At 36.4% G+C, this 18992-nt stretch overlaps 1 protein-coding gene across 3 annotated transcripts in view; it reads right to left on the bottom strand.

The window, feature by feature from the left end:
• The window catches only part of RIMS2 (regulating synaptic membrane exocytosis 2), a gene marked incomplete at its 5' end in the record, with an annotated part of 310377 nt that overhangs the window by 111739 nt on the left and 179646 nt on the right, over positions 1 to 18992 (bottom strand). For 2 of the 3 annotated variants that reach the window (XM_081953023.1, XM_081953024.1), the window contains one exon: positions 290 to 463. In XM_081953023.1, the coding sequence (XP_081809149.1) occupies positions 290 to 463 (174 nt within the window). Of the gene's footprint in view, positions 1 to 289; positions 464 to 9358; positions 9422 to 10656; positions 10729 to 13144; positions 13253 to 14888; positions 14955 to 18992 lie in introns of all 3 variants that reach the window. The other variant, XM_081953026.1, reaches the window with a different exon arrangement.

The following is an 18992-nucleotide window of genomic DNA, read 5'->3' as shown; positions in this document are numbered from 1 at the left end:
TCTGTAAGAGAAATACATGAGAAATTATGAAGTGTTTGAGAGTAAGAAATCACACAGGATTCCTAATAAATGAGAGATCACAAACAAATGTAAGTAATTGTTATTAATTATTGTTAGTAAACAAATTACAATGGCAGCCACACCATTATATCCCGATGGAATATAAATAGTGTGTTGACGTTGGCAGGGTTAGTATCTACAACTACTGGTGATCAGCCAATGATGAAAGGAAGTTTTTGAAAAAATAAAAAAGTGAGCTGGTGGGGCAGGATTAATCCATCTGTTTCACCTCGATAATGCAGGTGAGGGAGGGGCAGATCTTCCAGTCATTAATGAAGGCATCGATCTCATGAGGTTTGACTCAGGACGCTCAGTGGATCGGGAGCGGGGGCTGGGCCGCTCTAGCACTGGACGCTGTTCTGTTGATCTGGATCTTTGATATGGTAGTCTAGGTTCCCAATTCCTGTAATGTTAGTCAAAAAGCAGCTCAATTGACTTTTATCTGTGGTTATGCATTATGCTGCAGCACATTGGATTTGGAGCTATCCAACATAAGCTACTTTTAATAACTTTTTAAAGTTTTCTTCTTGCTAACATTAAGTGGGTATAAAGAAGTATACTTCCTTAAAACGGTCATGTGGAGAAAATTATTTAGACAGTTTAATAATGCAGTGGAATAAAATCTATTAATTTTGCATCAAGTCGCATTACTATTTTGGGAAAATTCAAAAGAAAAGATGCAGTTCTCTAGAAATATTAAACAGATTATTATTATTTTTTTTAAAAAACCATATATTCCATTATCTGTCAGCAGTTATTTATGGTGGTTCATTTCAACAGGATCACTAAATATGAACAAAGGATTTTTGAATCACAAAAATCCTGAATAACATTTCTCATTTACTATGCATTAGTTTAACAGTCAGGTATAACTGTAGCAAGAATTAAACAATTTTAAATGAGAATAAACGTATTTGTTATTGAATAAAGTATTTGGCATATGCACATATTGCATAAGCTGTTCTTTTCTGCAAAGAAGATCCAACACATCAGATTCAAGGACATCCAAGAAACCAAATGGAAAAATATGGAAAATATTCAAACAATTATCCAAAATTGCTCTAGCAGAAATTAATTTTAGGCACTGGCTGTAAACTGGTTCTATAATATAGTAGGATTTTTTCAAAGTGTGTTATTCAAAGATCCTTACATTCTATAAAGTTTTCTCTCAATAAAGATAACATATTGACTGAGAAAACAATTAAATACTGTCATACATTTATTTTAACTCATGAATTTAGCTTCAACTGAATATTTAAAGTTTTACCTATTCAGAAAATAAAATTAAAATTTAGCATTAAAGAGAGCCAAATAACACTAGAGAGTTGTATTTCAGTAAAGCATTATCTAGAGAAACTCAAGGGGGGGGGGGGGGGCGGAGAGTGTCTGATTCAATAAAGTTAATTTAGGTTCTTTTAAAACAACTGAAAAATGTGCTACAATATTGTTCCTCATTTATTTACTGTCAAAAGAGAAAAAAGTGAGAGTCGAATATACACAGAAGTGATATACATTCATTTTTAAAAACCACGATAAAATAAAATAATATAGAAGAGACTCTATGGTCAAATTCTTGCCTGCTGATGCAAATTTCAACATAACCAAATGTAGATATTTTCATGAAGATATTAGTGAACTGATCCTGTGATAAATATATATATATATATTACAAGTAGTCCTTGACTTACAATCATTCCTTTAGTGACAATTTGAATGGCACTGAAAATAGTGACTTACAATTGGTCCTCTCACTTACAATTGCTATAGTATCCCCACAGTCACGTGATCTAAATTTGGGCGCTTGGCAATCAACATTAATTTACAATGATTTCAGGCTGCTGGGGTCATATTATTGCCATTTGCAACCTTCCAGCTGGCTTCCAACATACACAGCCAATGCAGAAGTAGGATTTCCTTAATAACTTGCTTAACAAGTGCAGTGATTTACTTAACCATAGCAAAAAAAAAACAACAATCGGGCATGACTCACTTAAGAACTATCTTGCTTAGCAACAGAAATTCTGGTTCCAACTGTGATCACAAGTTGAGGAGTACCTAAACTTCACCTTAAGGCCTACTAAAGAGATATTATTAGGAGTGCTGGGATATAATAAAAAGAACAGTGCAGCAATATGCTAGGAGAACTATGTCTTCCTTTGAGCATTTTAATAAGACATCAAACCTCACTAAAATAAAGATTTTCCGATGAAGAACAGATACCAATATTGATATAAATAACAGACATCAATAAAGATATATAAAACAGTTCTCTATTGCAAAAGTTCAACACTTACAACCGATCGCTTTGCAAATCCAAATTAACAACTGATTAATGTTCCTTCCATTTGATTGTACATGAAGGCCTCACAGAAAAGATCAAAATAATAATTTCAGGGAGCAGTGCTCATCTCCATTTCAAAGCCAAAGAGCCAGCGCTGTCCGAAGACTTCTCCGTGGTCATGTGGCTGGCATGACTAAACACCAAAGGTGCACGGAACACTTTCCCACCAAAGTGGTTTCTATTTTTCTACTTGCATTTTTACATGCTTTCAAACTGCTAAGTTGGCAGAAACTGGGACAAGTAACAGGAGCTCACTCCGTTACACGGCGCTAGGGATTCAAACCGCCGAACTGCCAATCTTTCTGATTGACAAGCTCAGCATCTTAGCTAGCCATTGAGCCACAGGATTTACCTTCCTACCAATAAAATGATTGGGGGTTTTATTGGTAAAATATTCAGAATGCCTGTATTCTGAATCCCTGTATTCATAAAATAGTTTAAGCACACTAAACTGCATGAGTTGAAATGTATAGCTCTTGACATGCCAATATCAAAGGTGTATAAGGAAGGAGAGATACCCTTGCAACAAACACAGAAGAACACTATAAAATAATTTTGAACATTTCCTTAACGGGGGGAGGGAATATATTTAATTAGAATTTATGCATTTTTATCCTGCCTTTATTATTTTTTTAAAACAACTCAAGGTGGTGAACATACCTAATGCTCTCTCCTCTTTTATTCTCCCACAACAACAAGCCTATGAAGTAAGATGGACTGAGAGAGAGAGAGTGACTGGCCCAAAATTACCTAGCCGACTTGTATGCCTAAAGTGGTACTAGAATTCACAGACTCCCGGCTTCTAACCTGGTGCCTTCAACCACTACACCAATTAACTCTATTTAGTTGCAAATCTGAACAAGAATGTGGCAGCCAAGCAGCAAATTACCAAATTGCACATAGTTCCCTGAATGTAGGCATTCAATTTCTGCAAATACTTCAAAAAGTAAAAATAACTTAGAATACCAATGCTTCATATTTTAACCAGAAGAGTTTGCAAATGAAAAAAACCTAAAGTGTCTATCAGAGTCCACAAACATTTTAAAATTTATCTGAAAGAATGGAATAAAAATAATGGAGAAGAGTTGATTTTACTATCTATCTACTATCTATTAAGAAGCTTAATATGAAAAAAGAGTCCCAATGTTAGAAAGGAAAACACGCATATGAAGATCAGAGAAAATTGATTTTCTCAGTAATAACCAGCTACCTTAAACCATTTTGTAGTAGACAATCTCATTTTTTAATTTTTTTTTTAAAAAATTCCTTTTAATGTCTAATCTATTTCTATTACTTCTTGGATTTTAAAAACTTTCAGAGAAAATTCTTGTTTCACTTTATGTTGAAATGCTTTCTAACAATATAAAGTGAATTTAAATCCTAACAATTCATGCATAATTTATGGTTTGACTAATGACTATGTAAAGCTATGGAAGAATAAAAACAAAGTACTCACAGTTATTTTTTGCATTATGAAAATTATTTTTACATTCAATTATTTTATCAGTTGGTTGAAGATCTATACAATAACAGGAAAATAGTACTGTACATATTTATACTTTTTAACTGAGCATAATGGACTAAAAGTCATTTGGAATTTAGGATTTAGGTATTTGCCAAGTCCTTCAAGAGAACAAAATGACATTAGTTAAAAAATATTTTTAGCTAAAACGTCTCGTGATAAGAAATGAATTTGCAAAATTACTTTGCTAATGTTGAAATAAAACAATGGAGATTATCTTGAGCTTTCCTTTTTTTATAATTATACATAAGTAGAAAATTGCAGACACAAAAGAATAAGTGGAACAAAGTTGAATTCATCAAGGCCAAAGTTTTTAAAGTATAGACTTTTAAACTAAACAAACAAGAACCACAAGATGAAACAATAGAAACAATTCATTGCTTTCCAAAAAAATATTTATCTGCCTTTCTTTTGCACTACATTTTGTTTTCTGTGCATGATACGTAGCATGTCATGTGTTCAAATTAAACAATGAAAGCAATAATGTCAAATAAAAACATTAAAATGCAGCAAATTATGGTGCATTTTAATGATCACATACATACAATGTTCTCTAGTTTCTAGAGACAACAGAAGCACTATAAGAGAAAACACACAAATTATGCCTAGGAGTCACAAGCTTAATCTAACCCAAATACTTTTTACTGGGAATACCTGTCAGTATCTGGGGAATACTGTTGGATTTCAATCCTTGGACATGCTATTCTTCTATTAGCTATTGGAATTTTGCTGGTGGTCACAGATATAAGATAACCTGTTAGCACAATGTTAATAACTAATGGTATAAATAAATTTCTAAAGTTAACCAACTGTTAAGCTGTAATAGCAATAGCACTTAGACTTATATACTGCTCCATTTATGATTTATATCATTCTCTGAAGGGCTTACAAATCTCAGCATATTGCCCTCAACAATCTGGGCCCACATTTTACTGACCTTGTAAGGATGGAAGCCTGAGTCAACTTTGAGCTGGTCAGGATTTATCTCCTGGCAGTGGGCAGAGTTAGCATGCAATACTGCATTCTAATCACTGCACCACCACGGCTCAGAAACAAAGTTAAAATAACACAATATTGTGTAGCTTGGCTGAATTACTTTCAAAATAATAGTTACCAATTAAAGTTTATACTGCTAATTCAAATACCCAAAATTTACACACACACACACACACACACACACAAACACACACACACACACACACACACACACACACACACAGTATTTATTTTAAAATCTGGTGAAATATCCGAACAAAGAGTCACACAAAAAAAACACCTTATATTGTATATAATTTCTGCCATGCATATAAATAACACATCAAACTGCATATGTTGCTACAGAACTTCTACACCTGCAGAGGATTTTATCTTTTCTGCCATGCCTGTGTGAGAGTTCTTAAGCAAATATTAAAGAAAGCAAGAAAGTCCCTTTCAAAATATGCAGCAAAAATTTATGAATTAGAAGCAAATAACAATTACAAAAATATTTTCCTTTTATGGCAACTTTGTAACAAATTCCTTTTATGGCAACTTTGTAACAAATTAACATAGTCTGTTAGGAATCTACAGACAGAAAAATCAAAATCCAGATTTTAGAATCTTTGAAAATTTACATTAACAAACACTTTAACATTTAGCTTAATCTTAGATTTTTTTAAAAAAATATATGATATATCTTGACATCAGATCTCTCTACATAATTTTATATCCTTTTTGTAATGTATATTTATATGAGAATAGTATGCAAGGCACCTAAAATATCAGAGTACATAAAAATCTTATCTCTTACATAGCTCATCATATTTGACAATTCTTTAACACTATCATTCCTTTATTATGAATATGGCTTGAATATGTTACGGTGAAAGTCCGAAATCTGGTGAATGTCGACATTCACCGGTGAATGTCGACATTCACCAATCTCGCTTGGTGTATGTCCGAAATATTTGCTAAATGCCCTTATTTCTGACTTACACTGGCGAATGTCGACATTCACCAAGTACTAATGGTGATGTCGGAGATTTATTTGTTCTTCTCCGTATTTCGGTGACGTAACGTTTTCGCCTCTCTTTGAGAGAGGAGGAGTGCGAGAGGATCGCCTCTCTTTGCGAGAGGAGGAGTGCGAGAGGATCGCCTCTCTTTGCGAGAGGATCGCCTCTCTTTGCGAGAGGAGGAGTGCGAGAGGATCGCCTCTCTTTGCGAGAGGAGGAGTGCGAGAGGATCGCCTCTCTTTGCGAGAGGAGGAGTGCGAGAGGATCGCCTCTCTTTGCGGGAGGAGGAGTGCGAGAGGATCGCCTCTCTTTGCGGGAGGAGGAGTGCGAGAGGATCGCCTCTCTTTGCGGGAGGAGGAGTGCGAGAGGATCGCCTCTCTTTGCGAGAGGAGGAGTGCGAGAGGATCGCCTCTCTTTGCGAGAGGAGGAGTGCGAGAGGATCGCCTCTCTTTGCGAGAGGAGGAGTGCGAGAGGATCGCCTCTCTTTGCGGGAGGAGGAGTGCGAGAGGATCGCCTCTCTTTGCGGGAGGAGGAGTGCGAGAGGATCGCCTCTCTTTGCGGGAGGAGGAGTGCGAGAGGATCGCCTCTCTTTGCGAGAGGAGGAGTGCGAGAGGATCGCCTCTCTTTGCGAGAGGAGGAGTGCGAGAGGATCGCCTCTCTTTGCGGGCCTCCTCTCTCTCGCAAAGAGAGGCGATCCTCTTGCACTCCTCCTCCCGCAAAGAGAGGCGATCCTCTCGCACTCCTCCTCTCGCAAAGAGAGGCGATCCTCTCGCACTCCTCCTCTCGCAAAGAGAGGCGATCCTCTCGCAAAGAGAGGCGATCCTCTCGCACTCCTCCTCTCGCAAAGAGAGGCGATCCTCTCGCACTCCTCCTCTCGCAAAGAGAGGCGATCCTCTCGCACTCCTCCTCTCGCAAAGAGAGGCGATCCTCTCGCACTCCTCCTCTCGCAAAGAGAGGCGAAAATGTTACGTCACCGAAATACGGAGAAGAACAAATAAATCTCTGACATCACCATTAGTACTTGGTGAATGTCGACATTCGCCGGTGTAAGTCAGAAATAAGGGCATTTAGCAAATATTTCGGACATACACCAAGCGAGATTGGTGAATGTCGACATTCACCAATTTCGGTCTTTCACCGTAACAAATATATTATAATCCGTTAGTGTTCAACTACTCTCATGTATAGTCTGTAGCATCTACAAAAACTAAAATAAAGTAGGAAATTGCCGTTTATACAATAACATGATTTACCATACTTTGTCCAAAAATGTATTTGTCACCATTGTTACTTTATGTACAAAGTACATGCAGTTTTGTGTCTTGGTAAGTAAACACAATTGGTTTTATTTATAGCTTAATACCAAAGGCAAGACGGATGTTTCAGCAGATTTATAGCAGTACAAAACATCTATTAAAAAACTACATAAACCTACTGACTCGATTTAATAGACCTGGGTTTTTTTGGGGTGAGGAGAATGCCCTTTTAGGCAGTTTGGATTCCTCATGATTGTTTGGACTAGTCCCTGCAGTTATCTCAGCATGTTTCAAAAATATTTTCTAAGTTACAGGTAGTTCTTGACTTACAATGACAATTGGGACCATAATTTCCATTGTTAAGCAATGCATCGCTTAGTGATGGCAATTCCGGCAGTCCCTGCAGCAATCATTAACCGAACCCCACTATCATTAGGTGGGGCAACTTCCCGCCAGCTTCCCACAACCAAAGTCAATAGGAAGCTGGTGAAAAGTTGCAAGTCCCAGATAAGCAGGCAGGCAAGTAGCTAATGCCGGGTGGAGCAGGGGGGGGGGGTGTGGGGTGGGAGGAAAGGTCAGGGAGGTAAAAGAGTAATTCAGCACAGGCCAGGTACACAGGATTGCAGAGGTGCATGAGGGGTGAAGCACACATTGGGAAGGGGGTGCAAAGGGATGAGAGGCCTAGCACTGGTCAGGGAAGGTGCGCAAGTGGCTGGTGCTGTACAAGCAAAGAAGAGGTGAGAGAGCATGTGTAGGTGGGTGAGATTAAGCTCAGCACTTTGCAGCCTTCCCTCCTGACTTCTTCATTTACTTTCTGCGTTAGCCAGCAAGGAAGTTGCAAATGGCAATCAGGTAATTGCACAGGGCTGCAACCAGTTGTAAGTGATATACCAGTTGTCAAGTCCCTGATCACAATCATATGACCGTGTGTGTGTGTGTGTGTGTGTGTGTGTGTGTGTGTGTGTGTGATGGGATGTCTGAACCTGGGGGACCTGTTATAACCACCATTTGTTCAGCGCTGTCCTAAGTTTGAATGGTTGTTGAAGAATGGTCATAGGTGAAGGATTATCTGTATTCAGAAGTGGTGCAAGCACACTGTATACTATTCAGTACTCTGGCCTTTAGTTTTGAAGCACTTCTTCCAATTCATTTTTATGTAATTTTTAAGTTTTTATTTCGTTCTTTCTATCCACAATAAGTCAATGAAATAATTATGTTGTTGGCATGATTTATGTCTAAACTGTCACCCAATTTAATAAAATGCCCTATTTGTGCATTTTGAATACATCACTATCATAAAATGTATTGATAGGTGAGCTCTATTAACAAATACAAGGGTTGCAGATTAGACCGGGAGGTAAATGAATCTGTCCATGACAGAATTAACAGAATAACAGAGTTGGAAGGGACATTAGAGGTCTTCTAGTCCATGAAGTTGAGAAATGTTTGGAAGGTCTCTATTTACTTCACTTCATGAAATGATACCAGAAATTGTTTTTTTCCTTCAGGTTTTTTTTTTTTAGATTGTAAGCTTGTGACCATTTTCTGTGACAATCTTCTTTCCACTGTTTTAATCTAAGGCACTAAGATTCTTTTAGGTTGTTATAGAAGAATAAAAATGCCTAGCAAATCCCTTTCTCAAAACATGAACATATGTTTAACTCCACTAAAAATCTGCTACCAGAATGTGTTTATAGCCTTCATAGAATTCCTTCTCAAAAGGTGAATCCATTCACTGATATTTTTGATATGACACAAATACAATTAAAATAATTAAACAGATTCATCTTTTTGTAGCCAAGGGCCCAATTCATTTTGGATGGCTAAAAATGTCTTTTTTTTCCCAATGGCAACAAACTAATTAGGACTTACATTATAGATTTCATTAGGTTCCTACCGATACCTTGAAATGGCAGGAAACTATGCAATTACTTTTCAGTAACCATAAGTGGAGAGAACGTATAGGGCTACTAAAGGGAACCTGAGGGCTGCATGCATCCCTGTGGATATAGGGTATCTATACCTGAATTTGTAAAAATGACTGGATTTGTAAAAATATTACTAATATCTAATGCTCATAGAATTGGGTTTTAAAAGGGAAGTAAAATATAAGCTAAAATAATACTCTATTTAAATTCTAAATACATATCCTATATTACAGAATCGTAATACTTTATTCTATACTCACCTGTGATTTTCAGCTGTACCATTGACTACATGATCTGCCCATGAACTTGCACCATTGTAATACCTTTGCAATGCAGTTAAAATAAAGACAAGTTATAAGTATGAAGTTATTTTCCAAACATTTTTTTCATGAGATGTATTTTTATCTCAGTAATCAGGCAAGGATTTCAAATGTTCTCCTTATATCCTTTTCACTACATCTTGAAATACATTTGGAGAATTAAATCTTTTGAAAAAAAGTAAAGTATTTTATTCTATAAAAGTATTTACCTTTTGATTAGGGCGTTTAACTATCTAATACGTAATATCATATCATAATTTATTGTAAGTCACCTAGAATTGCCATGCAGTGTGAAATTTTTTAAGTAATTAAATAAATATGTCAGGTCTTGATAGAAATATTAAATGACATGATATTTATTTGATGTAGCATTTGATCCAAAGGACTTTCATTTTCTTTTCAGGTACAATCTGCATAGCCTAACAATCATCACAATCTTATTTTGCATCTGATTGTGAGTATACTGTAGCTGCCACAAGAACTCTGCAAAGGCAATAAATATAGGAGAAATCTATCATGAGATAGATGTTGTTTATGATACCTATTGTTGGAAATAAAATAAAGCCTTCCCATCAACAGAACAACTCTGAATGTAGACTTTGCATTTTGTCTAAGTAAATTTATTTATTATACAAAATAGCCCAATAAATCTGATAGTGATATGCATACTTATAAATAATAGCAGCAACAAGAATAGTGAAGTTATAAAATTGCCAATATCTATATAAGCAGTAAACCAAACAGATATTAAATATATGACAGGTGGGCTTTATTATAGCATCCTTAGCTATTTTTAAGACCACCCAATTTAATGAATTATATTAGTCTTAGATATGAGCAAACAGTTCAAATTTAATCACCCTAGATATTAAATAAGATTGCTCAAGCTTCACCAGAATGGCAATCCAATTTTATAGAGTATTCCACTCACAAAATAGCATTTCAAGATCAGATATATTTGAAATAGTTACAAAATCATTGAAAAGTCAAAGCAGCCTATTTTAGCTCAAATTGGTTTTAATGCAAAACGTTTTTCACACTTCTGATTAGCCTTAATCATCCTGAAATTACATGTTCTTCTACCGTATCTACAGTATGTTAAACCAAATTAAGATTCCCATCATCTATGAAGGGTGTGAAGTTGATATTCCATACTCTATAATCCCATGTCTACTATCTTCTTCCAAATTCTTAAATATATGTATTATTTACATATCTATCTATCTATAAGTAAATACCTTTCGAGAGCAGGGGAAATAAATGTGTCATCAACATATGCATTAGGCTCTCTTCCCTCCTTCCTACTCCTCCTGAACATAAAATAAACAGTAAAGATATTTTAGAATAGCCTTGCATACTTCTGCTGATGCATGATAATGGCCAGCAAATATCAAGCTACTTTTAGCACAATACTTTTAGCACAAAAATAACGTGTGTCCTGAAAACAGTTATTTTCCAAATAATTCCATATTCAGACAAGACTTACATGCTTGTGATGACCTTACATTCAACAACTATGTTAAGACATTCTATGCCCCAACTAACAAAAGCAAGGCTTTCATAAATTCAGTCATGTGAACTGGCCTATTACTGAGGCAAATGAACAGCCAACAATATGTAGTGCAATATATCCAAGATAGTGAAATCAGGACATGATAAACGCTTATCTCTGATGGGCGATTCACCAGGTCAAGCCAATTTTTGCAAACTTTTAAAAATTTGAGAAAATGAAATATTCATTTCCAACAATTCAAGTAATGGTGTTCCAAGCCTCTCACTAAAATGTTTAGCTTAGCTATTAAGTCAATCAACCTTGAGGACTATGTGAGAGGGCGGGGTTGAAGGTGACATTAAAATGCTTCTGCACGTAATATTCAATATTACTTATTAGGGATGTTATAGGGGTTTTTTTCAACTTAAATAATACAATTGACCAAAACGGAATCTGTTATAGCACAAAGGGGAGTATGGATACCTTTTTCAAAACATTCTGTGGCTTAAAAGTAGTATATAAAAAGTATAAATATGGGAATGATGAGTAATAGGTATAATACTAGCCAACAGGATGTTCTTTCACCATAAGCTGAGTGTCGTCCAAGTTACATTCTTACTTGTGGCCAAAAATGAGGCCATGATCATTTATAATTTAATGATTTTTAATTTAGATTACAGAAATCACTTTATATGGAACTGCCCTCGAAAAATATTCAGTGTTCAGTTAATGCAAATGCTTCAAGTAGACTTTTATCTATGATGCCCTTTTAGGTCATGTAACTATCAGTTGTAGAAGAATTTAAATGCTTTTTGTTTCTGAGCAGATCCAAAATACTGATTTTGTTGTATAAATCCTTAAAAGATGTTACATCCAAGCTATCTAAAAGTTGATTTCTTCATTTTCAACTTGTAAATAATTTCTGATCAACACTAGAATTACAACAACCATCAGCCACAGAAATTATTTATTTATTATATGTATAATAAACTAGACTTCATTATTTGCGTATGAAAATGCTATTGAAGCTTACATTAGATTTTTATTTCTCCTATCAAAATGGCCAGGAACCCATTACCCTAGGAAAGTTTGGGGCTGTAAATGAGAAATCCAAGGGCTGCAGAATGTTCATTCCCACTATGTATTATAAATTATATTAAGTTTCAGTTGGCTTTCTGAAGGTCATTGAGGTCAGTGCTAGCCCTATCTTGTGAAGGATCATTCCGACAACAGGTACTGCAACAGAAAAGGCACTTCTCCTGATTCCATCAGATGACTTGAAGTGTGTCCATCCTAGAACATGTGGACAGGCACATATCACATATTTGGGAAAAGCAATCTCAGTAACAATACAGTCCCGTTCCACATAGAGCTTTAGATCTTCAAAATAACCTTTTCCTAATCTAATTGGAATTGTCTGGAACAAATATAAAATCCTACGTAGTATATTCATCTTGCTTGTTGATATTCTCCCTATTAGTGACAGTTGTAAATTTTCCCAGTTTGCCAGGTCTGTCACTATCTGTTGTTTGCGTTTATGATAATTATTCTCTTTAAGTTAACTGCATCTTTACATACCACACAGAGCTTTATATGTGATAACTAACATTTGTAATTGCACCCAAAGGCCAACAAGGAAGCCAGTGCAGTTTGAGAAGTAGGTTAGTTACATGAGCATATGACTGATGTGCCCAAGACTTCCTGCACTGCGGCATTCTAAGCTTATTATAGCTCCTGGAGTATCTTTAACTGCAATCCATGCAGTCATGTTGAAGTAGTCCAGCTGGGAAATGACTAAGACATGAGTGACAGAAATGAAGACCTGCTGATCCAGGAACAGATACAACTTGCACACAAGATGGTATTGTCCTGGCTACAACTACCAACTGGACTTGCAGACTGCAGACTGCCTGAGTGGGAGAGCGCAACTGTACAATGTATCAGAATCGAACAAAGAAAATATCTAGTTCCCAGATCAGAGTAATTCAAAACCAAAATACTATTTTTGACATTGAATAGTTAATAGTGTGCCGTGAATTCTACAAATATCACCTTCAAACGTTTAAGTGCTTCAGATACATTGTACAAAATAGTATTTTCTCTTCACTTTGTGGAAGTTGCGTTCACTGAATTCCATGTCTCATTCAAAATAGCAGTGACAGCTTTTCACACATCGGTATATTATGCATTTATGCCTAATGTTGTTAACTAATGATACTTGGTATATGTTATACCTCTCAAACTCAGAGTAAGCACCCTCAGAATAGGTACGGCACATCCTATGTGATCGAAGTAATCTGATTGCATCTTCACAAACGTTAGGATACAATGAGTGATCCTTGCTGCCAAAACATAAGCAATGAAACATGAAGGTAAAGTAAGAAACAGACAAATGAACATAGGCATGAAGGTATACATGAATGATAGAAGAAAATAAAAGGGTATGAAAAATGTATTCATTAATTCCCGTATTTTAATGTATAGTGTGGATCAAAATAAGAGATTAAGCATCAACGTGTTTTGGATTGAACATTTAAAAAGAAGGGTATATTTGAGCACTTCTGAATTTTATGTGAAGTAGCCTAAGAGACAGCTACAAGAAACTTTATTCATTATCCAATGAAAATATAATTAACATGCAAGCAATATGGCAAAAAACCCAGCCAACTACATAAGTGGCTCAGAGGTCAGTTGCAAATCCCGGTGCTACCAATTCGCTTGTGCTCGCGCGCGTTTGTGCGACACTTCTGCGCATACTAAGAAGCATCCGGGTGGGTAGGCAGAGCCCACCTGATCCGGGCAAATCAGGAGCAACCTACCTCTGAAGTGGCTCTCCAATAGTATCATTAAGGTAATTCTGATATAACATTTCCCAGTCATACAAGAGTTGCTTTCCAATAATTAAAAAAAAGCATATATCTGCAGCTGAAATTCATTTCTCCCAGACATAATATATATTATTAATGCTAAATACTGGTAAGCATGGCTGAAGTCTGAATTGCTCCACTCTTAATTAGCAGTATAGGAGAACCCCTTATTAAGACAAGATCTCCAGACTTTTAGACACAATTTTAAGTTTGTGAAATTATTATAGCTATCATAATATAACTACCTAGTTCAGGTGTTGGCAATCTTTTTATGCAGTGATATGGGATCTCATTATAATGATACAGACGGCAAAAAATTAAGCAGAAAATCTGACAAGATTTGGCCTTCATTAATTCCTGGGATTTTATGCATTTATACAAAATCCTTGGTGATCTCAAATGACAACCCCAAATCTCTTATGTTTTAAAAAACTGAGTAGTGTTCGGCTATTTTTTTTAATAGCATTTGATTGCATTAAATTACAGATATTGTAAAATATACAATCATTAGCTGCAGAAAATGGGAGAAAGCACTCTTCTTACTAGCACAAATTCAAAATGGCATACTATATACAACATACTAAATATTTTAGTTGCCCGATATAATAACAAAGTTCCTTTTTAAAGACATTAGCTAGTTGTTATAGAATTTACAGCTGGCTAATTCCTGCTGGATCCCTGTTCTTTCTGTATTCAGATCCTATTTTATTAAATATTATGCAACTGGGAAATCATTGATAGGCACAGGTAAGATTGCTAATGAGAGGGAGGGGGGGAGAGAGAGAGAGAGAGAGATTGTGGATGATAATATGGAATAATGGTTTACAGTGGCATGTGTGGAAAAAGTTATAGCAATGTTGAGCAGAAACTAATATCTGGAAATTCATAAACAAAGCATGATAACTTTAAGAACAGGGCAAAAAGTGTTATTGCATAACATGCTGTCAATTGATTAGACAAACAATGAATGTAAGGTAGTACTTTTTTAAAGTCAAGTATTAATATTTGCAAAAGGCTTTTTATTAAGCCATTCAGTGACTTAACTAGTATGAAGCAAAAATATAAGTAAAAGCATGCATTTATACACAGTCACACACAGGAAAGCAGATACCTGGCATCTCTATGATGGTAGTCAATGGATTGAGTGTGATGGGACCAAGGCAGAGTGAGATAATGACTGAAAGCATAGCAGAAACAAAAATAAAATTATAAGACAATAAAATTAAGATAGAGTAACATATATAGATATATATTATAAAATAGAAGATCTTGAGCTCACAAGCACAAAGATGTAATTTTTATACAGAAAAAATATATACATAAAAGGGATTGATATATTAATGTGCTTCTCCTGATGCAATACTACTATAAGCAATTAATCCTGTCCCCTGCACACCTGAAATGTGGATATTATGCAACTCAGTTCAAGGTACTATTGCTTTGATTAATGAAGGTGGCTGTCCCATCACTATCATATTTAGAAAAGACTTAAGCAGTAGGTTGCAAGATATTTACAGATATTTAGGAATATTCCAGAATAAGATATACACAACTATCTTGGCATGTCAGATGGTTGAGGACATTACATTGTACTGATTTCACCCTAAGCATGATTAATCAAAAAGTTCATAAAGATGGAAGCAGTCTTTTCCTAAAATTCAACTAACAGAAAAAATATTGAGAGTCAGAAGAAAAAGGGCATGGAGAAGAAAGAGGATACAAAGACTGACATGCTAAAAAAAGAATCACTAGATTCTGTCTGGTAAGCCATAAAGATACAGGTAGTCTTTGACTTAATGACCATAATTGAGCTCCAAATTTCTGTTGTTAAGTGAAACATTTGTTAAGTGAGTTTTATCCCATTTTATGCCCTTTCTTGTCATGAATCAGTGCAGTGGATAAGTTGGTAACATGATTAAGTGAATCTGGCTTCCCCATTGATTTTGCTTGTCAAAAAAAGGTTGAAAAAGGGGATCACATGACCATGGGGACACAGCAACAGTCATAAATATGAACAACTTGTCAAGATCACATGATCATAGGATTGCTGGAAGGGTTGTAACTGTGACAAACAGTCATAAGTCACTTTTTCAGTGCCACTGTAACTTTAAACCATTACTAAATGAACTGTTGTAAGTCGAAGACTACCTGTATTGCTTCAGATTATTAGAAATTCTTAACAATTATTACATTATGAATTTTACTAACCCTTATAACATTGCCTACTTTTGTCAACTTGAGTTTGGTTCAAATATTAGTTCTAAAGGATTGTGATAAAATGTTTTCTTTATGTCTGTTTTAATCCAGGATTATTTACAGAAATAATGGATGTTTTCCCTTTTTAATATATTGTAATATTTATGTAATTTTTCTACTTTGAATATCCTTAATGTATTCCTTTTATCCTTTTTTCTTTTTTCTGTCGTATAATAAAAGCATACATTTTTTTAAAAAAAGAATCTGACATTCCTGTGTGAGAATGCTGTGAATAGAAAAATCCTAAAGAGAGACCAGTGGCCTGCAGGGCTTCACTTTGCCTGCTGCAAGATTGTCCACTCCCATCCATCTGCAGGCCTCTCTGACTATTTGCATTTGGGATGCAAAAAACAGCCTTTACTGGCAGACAGTTTCTTTAACAGAAGAGACATCAATCTCACCGATGACCTTCCATGAGGTCAATGCTTTCTCTTGAGCACAGGCATACACACACACACACACACACACACACACACACACACACACAAAATTAAGGGATGGCTCACCCAGATTGCACCCTACCTCAGCAGCAGCTCATAACACCTGCCTCCTTGTTATGGTCTACTCTAACTCATCAGAATCAGGGGCTGAACAGCCTGATCTGGCACACAGTAAGGCTCAGGAGCTCCAATCACCTGGAATAGATCAGGGACCTAATGAGAATGAGCAGGTGACTCAGATGTAATAAGAGACCAGATCCTGGCAGAGTGCCTAGACCCACAATGAGCCAAGTGGTTTAAATGACAAAACAAAGATTTCTCAGCAATAGAGGTTAACAACACTTCAATCAAGAGACTGACAATACTGGATCTGTGATCTTATTATTCTGGCTCTTTGCTCTGCTCTTGGCTTGAAGTCTCAAATCAGCTGTGAAATATTCTGGTGTCTGAACTCTGATACAGATCACTAATTTCTCTTCCATTGTCACATCCCATTTACCAGGTGTGGGTGCTATTGGTGCATTGCCTTTTGTTTCTTTTAGCTATGATCTTAAATTGGACTCTGTTGATCTGTCTCTGGATCAATTCATATTCAAACCTACCCAGAGCTGCATCCTAATTGTACAGAAAGATCTCACATTTCCTGTGTTTATTCTGGAACTTCTGTGCAACTGCTCAGCTGGGCATTCTACCTGTCTTCTGAGGGTTTATTATTACCCATCATTAATCCAATTGTAAACCCAATGGTACTGTATAACTGCTGATTCTAAAACAAAGTACAGTTTGATTCTAACCCCAAAATAGAGATATTTGCTCCTTTCTGCTTTTGCAACCAAATTGGGACTTTTGCTGGCAGAAGAAAAACTCAAGAGAAAAACTTTCTCAGCTCACTCTTAGTGTTTACATTGTGCAACTATGGCGTTTCCACATTACAAGTATCCTGAAGCTAACTGAAAGACATTTGAGAGATTCCTAGACTGATTCCCAGCATTTCTGGAACAGTACCATCTTTATATGAGTCCCACCCATTGTTGGCTCACACAGTGTGCTATCTGGGCTAGCTGCTAAATGGGCTACTCTGCTGTTTCACTGGAGCATCCATTGAATAACGTTCACCATTTCATCATAAGATTGAAAACAAGCAATTAGCATGTCAAGAAGCAAAACCAGGGATGCACTCAGTAGCGGGATATGTAACGGATTGTCAGGCTTTGGCTCCACGCTTGAACTGCAATAAGGCTTTTTTGATACAACAGTCCCAGAAAAGTTGAGTGGATAAAAATATAGGTGATTCATCCAGTGACCATTCAAACTTACATCGGTGCTGAACAAGAGGTATTTCCAACTGCTCATCACACATACGATAGTTGCAGCGTCCCTGCAGTCGTATGATCATAATCCAGGTGCTCAGTTACTGGCTCACAATTATGTTATTGCATTGTTCTGAGTTCACGTGATTGCCATTTGGAACTTTCTTTGCCTGCTTCCTACAAGCAATGTCAATGGGGAAGTTGGCAGGAAGTTGCAAATGCGAGATATAATGTTGCAATTAACAGCCTGGGATTTACTTAATGACAGAAACTGGAAATACCGGAATTTCTGAGTGATATAGTCATATAACATTGCATTTTGCAATCACATTGATTAGTGACAGAAATTCTAATCCCATCATTAAGTGATGACTACCTCTAGTCTATAGGATAACATGGTCAAACTTGAAGGCCCACTGCATTCAGTAAACTGCTAGAGCAGGGCTGTCAATCTCACAGCCTGCAGGCCAGATGCATCACGCAATGGCCACGCCCATGCCCGGTTTAGGAAAAGTGGAGGGGAAGTCATGATATGTCTTTAAATAGATTAACTAAAAGTGTCTAAATAAATCTGGTCTTGTCTTTTGCTAGAGGAGGGTTTATGTTAGTGATAGAAAGAAAAACATGGTCAGTCCTCCTCATTTAACCGATGCTTTTTCAGTAAGCCATAATTTCTTACATTCAGTTCTAAAGGCATGAGATATACAAGATTTCTCCTACTAACTTAACTATGGGAAGAAAAAAACATTGTTTGCAAGAGGGTCATAAATCAAGGTTTGGCATCTTTTTTTCTCTCTTTTTTTCAAATGAAGAGGAATTTTGTCCTCTAACTGGTAGAGCCAACTGGTTTTATCAACCCTCCAAATAAGGGTTGCCAATAGCCAGATCCAGCCTAGTTACTCAATGTTTCAACTTGTTTTCTCCCAAATCACTTTCTTTTTCTCTTCCTACTTTTGCCCGGTATATGGATTATTCTTCTGTCAGGCATGTCTCCCTCTCTTCTCTAGCTGTTAAATCATCAAGTCTTTAATTGTTGGGATATTTTCCCTCATGACACCAGGTTTTTCCAGTGAAAGGTCTGAGTACTCATGAATCTCATGCTAGTTGCACATATGTGCTAGTTCCCCTTGCACATATGTGTTTGTCATTCCCGACTTTATGGGGCGGTACTCATTTCCGTTTCAAAGCCAAAGAGCCAACGCTGTCCAA

The sequence above is a fragment of the Natrix helvetica genome, assembly GCF_964273705.1.
Source record: "Natrix helvetica genome assembly, chromosome: 4".
In the NCBI taxonomy this organism is placed as follows: domain Eukaryota; kingdom Metazoa; phylum Chordata; class Lepidosauria; order Squamata; family Natricidae; genus Natrix; species Natrix helvetica.
Note: the sequence above shows the minus strand (reverse complement) of the source record. Positions and strands in the feature narration are given on the sequence as shown.